We start from the raw sequence: 12075 nt of genomic DNA, 5'->3' as shown, positions 1-12075 counted from the left end.
ACATTTTTATTGATGATATAAGGAAATGAAATATCAACATACTCTTAACAAAAATCACACATTGCAGAGCCAAATCGTCCAAGTAAATGTGGAACAGTATACATATCATCAACATTTTAACCTTTGCCTCCCGCCCTAACCCTCCCCCAACCCAACAAAACATATTATATGACAGCAGAAAAGGCTGATTGACTCATCCAGTCTTATCACTTATTCTGTTCCACACTACTTGGGATACACTGCAGCTGTAGAAGCTTGAGCACTTGCGGGATATTTTAAACCTTTATGATAAACAGAATCCTCATAAGATAATAAAGGTTTTCATAGTACTGGCATCCCATATTTAGTAAACAGTTATATCACCAGGTCAGAATCTATTTTATTCAATTGAGTCCTGTATGGCTTAATACATTCAAAGTATTTCCATTATTTTATAAATTATCTGGCTGATATTCAGCTGGCAACAGTCAATATATTTTAATCGCTGACCATGGCCAACTAAGGTATTCAGTGCCAGGCCATGTCCGGGCTACCAGGTACTGAACATCCAGTGCTAATTTGACCGGTGCTGGCCACTGAAACTTATGCAGGTCCTGGCCGATATTCAGCCGGGACCCGCATACGACAGTTATACAGGTCCCAGATGACTGCCAGCCAGCACCCACATAACCCTTTTTAAAGTCACCTGATCCCTCTTCCAGCCCCTGAAAAATCCACCTCTCCCCAGCTTGCCACCATGTTAACTTTTTTTTTCATTTTTTCAAACAGTACAAACTTGTGAATTAAAAGTTGTGACTAACGTCACTTAACTTTCAGCAGCTTCCACAGAAGCAAGTACCTCCGCCAACATGGCCAAGTTTCGCTACTTCTTCAGGGGAGAGGTCCACTGAAACCAACAAAAAATAAGCTCAAAACATATTCGGACAGTATACAAACTCCTATAACTAAGCTGAAAAAATTTTAAACGGACAAAAAGAGTGACAGCTTACACTCCGTGTATCTCATACCCTTTCTTACATGGAAAAAAAAGATGGCCGTGGCTTTTTTATTTTTTTTAAACGCAGTTTAAATACTACCTTGCTGATTGGAAAAACACAGTCCAATTGGTTAAAATGCCACTGACAGCAACCAATCAAATTAAAGACCACTATTCCAATTCTAAATTTAGTCCCATTTAGTACCTGTGGTTGAAGTGTACACAGCGCTGAACATTTGACATAGACAGTCCCTGCTCAAAGAGCTTACAATCTAGGTAAAACAGACAGACAAGACATTACGGGCAAGGGAATTACAGGGCCATTTTCCCCATGAATCAGGGTCATTTTTACTGCAGGTGGTAAAAAAAGCCCCCAGCACACATGGCCATGCGGTAAGAGAACTTTTACCGCATGGCCATGTGGCAGGGAGCCCTTACCGCCACCTACTGAGGTGGCGATAAGGGCTCCTGCGCTAACCCAGCGGTAACCGGGCAGTTCCAAAATCATAAATTCCATTCACTTGCATTGCAGTATCTTGCAAGTTCAAGACTGTTTTGATGCCCACCTATTTGTGCTTTTAGACGTAGAAAACCCTATTGGTGAATTTCTGCCATACAAACGATTGGATTACTCACCTCTTGCTATTGAAAAGTTGGGACTTTTCAAATGTGGTGATCATCCACTATAGAGGGCATAGACTGGAGACGTCCTGGCACTTCTCGTTGTATATACAAACTAAATTGGAAATCAGGGGCAGTTTCCAAAACAGAGAGACATCTATTAATTATAAACATTAGGAAACTGGCATCTCTGCAAGCTATTATATATATATATATATATATATATATATATATATATATATATATATATATATATGTAAATAGGAGGAAAAACCTCAAGAAGCACCTTTCTTCACTTAATTTAGCCCCTCATGTGTCCGTCGGCAGTTTGAATGGAATAATATTAGACCGGAGGTTTTGAAGCAGTTCTGGCGAAACGGAGGCTCACGTCAACCACAGTTTTAATTACGGAGGAGCCCGAGAGAAGTTAAGTTCCTTCTCGAGTTTTTAAGAGATATATATTTATCAAAACATTCATAATTCTAGAAATAAGGTGAAATTATCTTTTTGAAATTCAGGAGGTTTTTTCCAATGATGAAGAAGCCCTTTCATTCGCTAAATTAAGTGAAGAAAGGTGCTTCTGGAGGTTTTTCCTCCTATTTACACACACACACACACACACACATATATATATATATATATATATATATATAATAGCTTGCAGAGATGCCAGTTTCCTAATGTTTATAATTAATAGACTTCTCGTTGTATTACATCTCAAACTTACACCAATTGTAAAACAAAAGATGTATACGTCATCGTTTCTCCATGTCAATTGCAAAGTTGGGAAGGCTGTAGAACTAGAGGACATGAAATGAGATTGAAGGGGGGCAAACTCAAGAAAAATGTCAGGAAGTATTTTTTCACGGAGAGAGTGGTGGATGCTTGGAATGTCCTCCCACGGGAGGTGGTGGAGATGAAAACAGTAACGGAATTCAAACATGCGTGGGATAAACATAAAGGAATCCTGTTCGGAAAGAAGGGATCCTCAGGAGCTTAGCGGAGATTGGATGGCAGAGGCGGGCTGGTGGTTGGGAGGTGGGGTTAGTGCTGGGCAGACTTATACGGTCTGTGCCTGAAAATGACAGATACAAATCAAGGGGCTGGTGGTTGGGAGGCAGGGCTAGTGCTGGGCAGACTTATACGGTCTGTGCCCTGAAAAAGACAGATACAAATCAAGGTAAGGTATACACAAAAAGTAGCACATATGAGTTATCTTGTTGGGCAGACTGGATGGACCGTGCAGGTCTTTTTCTGCCATCATCTACTATGCTACTATGTATATATTGGAAACTCGAGTCATCCAATCAGAGTATGCCTCACTGAACACAAATCAAGAATTAAAAACAAAGTCTTGTCAGTTCTGTTGGTACAACACTGGCATGATCTTCATCACCACCTGAGTGACATCACATGGCAGATTTTGGATAGTGTTCAGTTAAGGTGGGAGGGTGGCAATTCTGAACAACTGTTAAACTACAAACAACAACGTTGGATTTTCTTCCTTGATACACTTCAACCACAGAGACTAAATGGGACTAATTCAGAACTGGAATAGTGGACTTTAACTTAATTTGACTGGTTGCTGTCAGTGGCATTTTAACCAATTGGGACTGTGTTTTTCCAATCAGCAAGGTAGTATTTAAACTACGTAAAAAAAAAAAAAGCCACAGCCATCTTTTTTCCATGTAAGAAAGGATATGAGATACATGGTGTGTAAGCTGTCATTCGTTTAACATATTTTTTCAGCTCAGTTTTAGGAGTTTGTATACTGTCCGAATACATTTTGAGCTTGTTTCTTTTGTTGGTTTCAGCGGAACTCTATCCTGAAGAAATAGCAAAAATTGGCCATGTTGGCAGAGGTTCTTGCTGCTCAAGGGCCCTGGGCCAACTTGTGCTTTTCTGCCCCACATCTTGGGGTGAATCATGAAGTATGAACTGTGCAGGTTGCAGGACTCATACCATGAGAATGGCCCCACATCTGAAGGTACCTGTGTTGCCCAATTTATTTTTTACAGTAACGTTGGTCCTGGTTTGTCTTCTCCTTTTCATCTTGTTGGTTTTCTCCAAGTACTTTTCCAGAATCTCATTTCTATTTTCTGTTTCTTCTTTTGTCCCCTATACCTCTCTCTCATTTTGATGTTTTTGTTTCATTTTACTTCTCCACTTCTCTCATTTGCCTCTACCTATAGCTAGGTTTCAGTTCTCTTTGTCCCCTCCCCACCAGTCTTCAGTACCCTTCTTTTCACCTTTCACTTACCAGCTTTCTACTTCCTACTTTTACTTCCCTAGTCCTAAGGAAATCTATCTGGAACCTTAGAGCTTGTCCTATCTGTCTCCAAATATCAGCTTTAAAAGATGAGATCAACAAACTCAAGAAGGAATTAGCTACAATTAAAGAAGCATCCAGGATTACTCATTTCCCAGCTAATTTACCACCACCTCTGCCTCAGAGAATAAAACAACAGAGGAATAGATGGGTCACAGTAGGCTCTGGTAGACTAAGATCTGTGACAATATGATGCTGAAAAAAGAAGTACCGTGGTGGAACCAGAGGCAATGAAAGCAACACAACCCAAGAAACATCCCCCAAATAATGACAGAATGGTGAAAAGCAGAAAATTCTTACTGCTCGGAGACTCCATTATTAGAGGCATTAACTTAGGAACACAGTTCAGGGGTTCCAACCTAATGTCTTCCAGGATCTTCAGCTACAAGATGTACTGACCAAATACTGAAAGTGATCCAAGAACAGAGCAAGGCTTCAAACGCTGATGCTGTAATTCACCTGGGGGACAAATGATCTGGCCAACAATAGCAAGCTTACAGCACAGAGAGCATTCCGGAAGCTTGGGAAGGGACTGAAATCTTTGGTTCGGACTGTGGCTTTTTCTGAAGTAATTCCTACATGGGGGAGGGGAGAGGAAAGACTAGACAAAACAGAGGAATTCAATAAGTGGCTTGAGTCTTGGTGTAAAGAAGAAGGTTTTAGATACATAGGAGAATTTAATTATTTATTTATTTGTTACATTTGTATCCCACATTTTCCCACCTATTTGTAGGCTCAATGTGGCTTACATAGTACTGGAGAGGCCTCAGCAGACTCCGGTGTGAATGGGGTAATACGTGGAAAAATAACCGGCTGTACTGTAATGATGGGCTACATCTTTCTGTGATGGGAAAAAGGATCCTTGGGGAGAAATTCAGACAGTATGTTTCTATACATTTAAACTAGAGGTGGGGGTGACAAAAGGAAACGAGGGATTTCGGAAAGTCACCCCCAGAATAAACATGATGGCAGAGGGAAAGGTCATCTAAATATAGAAAACCACCTAAACTCACTAAGCACATGGAAAGCTATGTGCACAAATACTCATAATCTAAGTAAAAAGGTTTAAGACTTGCAAGCCCTGTTGTTTGAAGAAAACTTGGATATTGTTGCTATTACAGAGACGTGGTTCAACGATTCCCATGAATGGGATGTAACCATACCGGGCTATAATCTTTTTAGGAAGGATAAAAAGGGACAGAGAGGTGGAGGAGTGGCTCTGTATGTGAGAGACAATATCAGAGCGGCTGAAATGTGGGGAACCTGTGGAAAGGAAGAAGCTTTATGGATCGTCCTGGAAAGAGAAGACGGAACCTGTATCCACATGGGAGTTATCTACAGACCTCCTGCGCAAACGGAGAAGTTAGACAAGGATCTGATAGAAGATATTCAAAAGATTGGTATGAAAGGGGAGGTGCTACTGTTGGGAGATTTCAATTTGTCTGACGTGGATTGGAACGTCCCGTCTGCGGAATCAGAAAGGAGTAGGGAGATTGTGGATGCCTGTCAAAGTGCCTTGCTCAGACAAATGGTGACGGAACCCACAAGGGAAGGATCGATGCTGGATCTAGTGCTCACTAATGGAGGTAGTGTTTCCGATATCCGGGTGGGTGCCCACCTATGTAATAGTGATCATCACACAGTATGGTTTGATATAAGGGCGAAGGCAGAGTGCGGACGCACAAAACTCAAAGTACTGGATTTCAGATGTACTGATTTTGATAAAATAGGGGAATAACTGAAGGAGTTGTTGGCATGGGAAGGCATAGCATATGTGGAAAAACAGTAGTCCAATCTAAAGACTGCTATAAATAAGGTGACTGATCTTTTTGTGAGGAAATAAACAAAAACAAGAGAAGCAGGAAGCCTATATGGTTCTCCAAACAAGTAGCTGAAAAAATAAGAGCAAAAGAGGCTTTGTTCAAGAAATACAAAAGAACGCAACGAGAGGATCAAGGAAAAGATTATCTGATTAAACTCAAAAAAGCGAAGAGGGAAATAAGGCTAGCGAAAGCGCGAACGGAAGAAAAAATGGCTAAATATATAAAGAGAGGTGACAAGACCTTTTTCAGATATATTGGAGGAGAAAGATAGGAATGGAATTGCGAGACTGAAAGATAATGAGAATGGCTATGTGGAGAGCAATGAAGATAAAGCAAATGTGCTAAACAATTATTTCTCTTCAGTGTTCATGGAGGAAAATCCTGGAGAAGGACCGTGGTCGGCTGCCGAGGGAACGTCTTGGAATGGAGTGGATACTGCGCCATTTACAGAAGAGTTTATAAACAGCCGGAGAATCTGAAGGTGGACAAAGCAATGGGGCCAGATGGGATACATCCCAGGATACTGAAGGAGCTCAGAGAGGTCCTGGCGGGACCTCTTAAAGATTTATTTAATAGATCTTTAGAGACGGGAGAGGTTCCGCGAGATTGGAGATGAGCGGATGTGGTCCCTCTTCACAAAAGTGGAGACAGGGAAAAGTGGGAAACTACAGACCGGTAAGTCTCACGTCGGTGGTAGGAAAAATAATGGAGTCACTGCTGAAAGAAAGGATAGTTAACTTTCTAGAAGCCGACAGATTACAGGACCCGAGGCAACATGGCTTTACCAAAGGAAAATCCTGCCAAACGAATCTCATTGACTTGTTTGACTGGGTGACCAAAGAACTGGATGAGGGACATGCACTAGATGTAATCTACTTGGACTTCAGCAAAGCCTTTGATACGCCCCCCCCCCACAGAAGACTCGTGAATAACCTGAAAGTGTTGAACTTAGGACCGAAAGTGGTGAAATGGATAAGAAACTGGTTGACCGACAGGTGGCAAAGGGTGGTGGTAAATGAAATCCGCTCGGAGGAAAGGAAGGTGAGCAGTGGAGTTCCTCAAGGGTTGGTGCTGGGGCCAATTCTGTTTAATATATCTGGAGATGGAAATATTACATCGGGAGGGAAGTCCAGCTGAATCTCGATTCTCCTGATGACACTAGCAAAGGCGAAACACCACGGGTGTTGAGAATTGAAGTGAGAATAGAAGATGGATCAATTATAGATGAAAATTGGTTTTTAATATCACATTTCTACACGCACTACAGCTTCTGGCTATCGACTGGGTAACAGAGCAGCTATAAAAGCACCAGCCCGCAGCTAAGTACCTATTGACTGAAACCAATATTTATTTTAACATCAAGTTTAATGGAGAAGGCAGGGAGGGCTGAAGTGCAGTGATGCTTGTGAAACATATTACCATTCCAGTTGACTAGCCAGAGTGATATGTTATTGACTGAGCACTTCTAACACCACTAAATATAGTGTGTTCACACTGTTGTTCACAGCATTGAAAAAAAATACAAAAAAAGGACGGGAATTGTAAGAGTAGAACGGTTTCTATGTAGCATATAGTTAAAATTTAATGCCAAGAAGTGTAGAGTGATGCACTTGGGGTGCAGAAAGCCGAAAGAGAGATACCAGATAGGAGGGGAGAGATTAGTAAGCTCAACTCAGGAGACCGAACTTGGGAACTTAGTGTCTGAGGATCTAAAGGTGAAGAAACAATGTGACAAGGTGATGGCCGTGGCCAGAAGGATGCTAGGCTGCATAGAGAGGGGCATAAGCAGCAGAAGAAAGGAGGTGTTGATGCCCCTCTACAAGTCGTTGGTGAGGCCCCACTTGGAGGATTGTGTTCAGTTTGGAGGCCATATCTTGATACAGATGTAAAAAGACTGGAAGCGGTGCAAAGAAAAGCTACAAAAATGGTATGGGATTTGCACTGCAAACCATATGAGAAGAGACTTGCTGACCTGAACATGTATACCTTGAAGGAAAGGAGAAACAGCAGTGATATGATACAGACGTTCAAATATTTGAAAGGTACTAATCCGCAAATGAACCTTTTCCGGAGACGTGAAGGCGGTAGAACTAGAGGACATGAATTGAGGTTGAAGGGGGCACACTCATGACTAATGTCAGCAAGTATTTTTTTCACAGAGAGGGTGGTGGATATGTGCAATGCCCTCCCGTGGGAGGTGGTGGAGATGAAAACGGTAATGGAATTCAAACATGCATGGGATAAACACAAAGGAATCCTGTTTAGAAGGAATGGCTCCACGGAATCTTAGCGGAGATTGGGTGGCGACGCCAGTAATTGGGAAACAAAACGGGAGTTGGGCAGACTTCTACAGTCTACACCCTGATCGTGACTGAATAGATAGGGATGGGCTGGAGTGTAAATTTTAAGGGGCTTCAATGTTAGCTTCAGAACTTAGTACAAGAACAATACAGTACTAGGCAGACTTCTACAGTCTGTGCCCTGAGAAAGGCAAGGATAAATCAAACTTGGGTATACATATAAAGTATCACATACCATGTAAAATAAGTTTATCTTGTTGGGCAGACTGGATGGACCGAACAGGCCTTTATCTGCAGTCATTTACTATGTTAGTCTTCCCATTCTCCACCTGTCTCATTTCTTCCACAATTCTCCCTTCCTCTTTCACCTACTTCATAGTCCCCCATTTCCACTCTCCCCAGCCTCACGTATCCTCCCCCCTTACAAGCTCCAGCTATTTTCCAGCCATTCAATCCTTTTCCAACACCTGGTCCCACCTTTCACCTCCTCTACTTCATTTAAGACCAGTCCATTTCATTGGTCTCATCCTTTCTGTAACCCTCTGTTCCTTTCAACTTCCTCCCAACCCCTTCAAACTGTTCTCTTCCCCATTTTTCTGCACTCATATTCATACTCTCACCTAATCACTTAGTACCCACTGTCCTCTCTAATCTCCTCTCTGTTTCTTAGACCCACACTATACCTCCATCTAATCTACAAGACCCAACACTTTCATACTACCCAATCCCCAAGACCTAACTCAAATCCCAACCAAGCCCTGAGTCCCACAACTTACACTCCCAATACTTAACCTATCTTAGAGTGCCTTCTTTTGGTCTCCTACTCAACCCAGAGTCTATGCCTAAATCCAAGTCCAATGACTGCACAGAATCCTTATAGGGTAAAGGAAATGAATCAGTGGTTCTCAGTCTCCACCTGCTGGCATGAGGCGTATACCCATTCATCTTGACTACAGGGACGATGAGGTACTTTTTGTTTAATCACAAAACAAGGGCCCTTAATGAAACTAACTTCTTATGAGACCCAAGAGGAAGGGAGGTCAGGGCAATCAGGACTCAGCTCAGGTTGCAAATAGAGAAGACCACATGAACTGGGGGTCTAGCATATTTTCCTCTCCCGAAGAAAACTCCTTCTCTAACTGTTCAAGACAAGGAATCCCCCTCAACCTACATCAGAGAAGAGAACTCACTAGGAAGGAGTCCCTTGATCCACTCCCTTGTGGAGACATCTGTGAAGAGCCCCTCATATGAAGGTGCCTTCCGGACTCCCTAGAGCAATGGTATTCACTCCTAATCAGAGGACCACAAACCGGTCAGGTTTTCAGGATATTTCTGATGAATATATATACATACCACTTTTCCCTTCTAGTCCAGCCTCAGACAGGAAGCAATCCAATATTTCTGAAACCATTGCCGCATAGACTGAGGACATCATGTACTTTAGGGCTCTTAGATCATCTGTGCTAGGACCTAAACCCTATCATAAGTCATTTCCCTCAGGGCAATTGGAGATTAGCCCACACTGGATTGTCACATATAAGCCCCTTAGACCCATCCTCAGGCCCACCAGGGAAGTAGATCTAAAATACCTCTGGCCTTGGGCTTTTCTTATTCTGAATGCTGCACCAGTTCTCGTCTACATCATCTGCTAGAGTTGGAGATAGAGAACTATTGAACAGCTGAAAGCAGAACTGGCCCCTATATAGGAAATAAAATCAAATGATTTTATTTCTCTCTCCATCTGCTGGCAAGACGGACGTATCCCACTTCTGGACTGATCTGGAATCAACAAGGAAATTTCGCTTTTAAGTTTCTGAAGTTCTCTAGAAATAGTCTGGGCCAATCAGTAGCTAAAGTGTCATATCATTTGCCATTTGTCAACCCTTCTCCTACACACATTCACTGAAGGTTGAAGAGAATTCGCTTGACAAATTGTGAAGATAGCTTTAACTGTTTATACCTGTAGGACTAATTGAAGTTTCTTCTGTTACCCCAACTCCATCTCATTTCCCCTATCATCTCCTGTTGCACTGCATTAACTAAATCCCCCTGACTGGTTCCAAGTATTGGAACCAGTCAGGGGGATTTAGTTAATGCAGTGCAACCCTCTGAAACTAAAGCATACATTGTTATACACATCAGTTCTACTAAGAATGGTTTCAATCAGGCAAACACAGACGTGTAAAAAGGACACGCCCCCCCTAAAAATCATTAATTGCAGAATAGATTTCAAAAGCTCGGAGAAAGAAGGAATGCATAGCTTTGTGACATACTCCTCTTACTTACATTCCATTGACAAAGTCATTCATTAATGGCCGCAGACTGGTAAAAGTCAGGATCGGGATCAAAGCGAAAGGAAGCTAAATAAGGAAAACAACAAAATATGCATTAAGTTAAAACATTTTTTTTTGTTTTAGCCTTTTTCTCCATTTGTCCCCTCTATCAGAATTTCCTACTCCCCGGAGGGAATGCCCAGGCAGCACTGGAGAGTCCTTGATGACCTGACAGCTGGAGGGGGTGACTCCTCATTGGCCAGCAGGGGCCAGTACTACATTGACAGCCATCTTCATTCCATCCCTGAGTCTGTGTACCTAGACTAGATACACTAGTCAGAGGGCTTAGCCACAACTAAGTACCTTTTGTTATTAACATTTTTATACCAGCATCTATCAAAACAACAATCTAAGGTGGTTTACAAAAACTATCAGTAATCTCACTCTCACATAGCCTCAATCTCTGTGCACTGCTTTCACAGAGACAAGCCTAGGAGAAGAAAAGTCAAGCAGCCCAATCAGTAGGAGAAAAGAAAATCAAGAATGCAGCTTTCTGCCTCGTCTGCCCAATCCTTTTTCCACGCACCTACAAGTACATGAGCAGTAAAAGCCACACATATAAGGTACTTACCTGTAGCAGGAATTCTCGGAGGACAGCAGGCTGATTGTTCTCACATGTGGCTCGACGTCCGCGTCGGCCCAGGAAACGGCATATTTTCCACCAGCAAAATTTAAAAGTTTTTCCAGAGCCTCCTGGCGCGCAAACCACGCATGCGCGACTTCCCACCCGCCGCGTGAGCATGCCTCCTCAGTTTAATCAAAAAGCATATAAACAAACAAACCACAACTCCAAAGGGGAGGTGGGCGGGTTTGTGAGAACAATCAGCCTGCTGTGCTCGAAAAATACCTGCTACAGGTAAGTAACTTCACTTTCTCTGAGGACAAGCAGGCTGCTTGTTCTCACATGTGGGGTATCCCTAGTAACCAGGCTCACTCAAAACAATGAACATTGGTCAATTGGGCCTCACAATGGCGAGGACATAACATAGATTGACCTGAAACCATAAACAACTAACTGAGAGTGCAGCCTGGAACAGAACAAAAATTGGTCTAGGGGGGTGGAGTTGGATTCTAAACCCCGAACAGATTCTGCAGCACCGACTGCCCAAAACGACTGTTGCGTCAGGTATCCTGCTGAAGGCAGTAGTGAGATGTGAATGTGTGGACTGATGATCACATTGCAGCTTTGCAAATCTCTTCAATGGAGGCTGACTTTAAGTGAGCCACTGACGCAGCCATGGCTCTTACATTATGAGCTGTGACATGGCCCTCTAGAGTCAACCCAGCTTGGGCATAAGTGAAGGAAATGCAATCTGCTAGCCAATTGGAGATTGTGCGTTTTCCGATGGCGACTCCCCTCCTGTTGGGGTCGAAAGAAACAAACAACTGGGTGGACTATCTGAAGGGCAATGCTCTCCTGCAGTCCAAGGTATGCAAACTGCTTTTGCCAGGCGGGTATGAAGACGGGGAAAAAATGTTGGCAAGACAAATGACTGGTTCAGATGGAACTCCGAAACCTCCTTTGGCAGGAACTTAGGGTGAGTGCGGAGGACTACTCTGTTGTGATGAAACTTAATATAAGGTGCATGCACTACTAAGGCCTGAAGCTCACTGACCCTACAAGCTGAAGTAACAGCCACCAAGAAAATGACCTTCCAGGTCAAGTACTTCAGATGGCAGGAATTCAGTGGCT

General features: G+C 42.7%; 1 protein-coding gene across 3 annotated transcripts in view; it reads right to left on the bottom strand.

Annotated features, from left to right (window-relative positions):
* The window catches only part of SLC11A2 (solute carrier family 11 member 2), a 319640-nt gene that overhangs the window by 51197 nt on the left and 256368 nt on the right, over window positions 1-12075 (bottom strand). For all 3 annotated transcript variants that reach the window (XM_030198289.1, XM_030198288.1, XM_030198291.1), the window contains one exon: window positions 10336-10409. In XM_030198289.1, coding sequence (XP_030054149.1) covers window positions 10336-10409 — 74 coding nt within the window. The remainder of the gene's footprint in view (window positions 1-10335; window positions 10410-12075) is intronic.

The sequence above is a fragment of the Microcaecilia unicolor genome, chromosome 3, assembly GCF_901765095.1.
Source record: "Microcaecilia unicolor chromosome 3, aMicUni1.1, whole genome shotgun sequence".
Taxonomy (NCBI): Eukaryota; Metazoa; Chordata; class Amphibia; order Gymnophiona; family Siphonopidae; genus Microcaecilia; species Microcaecilia unicolor.
Note: the sequence above shows the minus strand (reverse complement) of the source record. Positions and strands in the feature narration are given on the sequence as shown.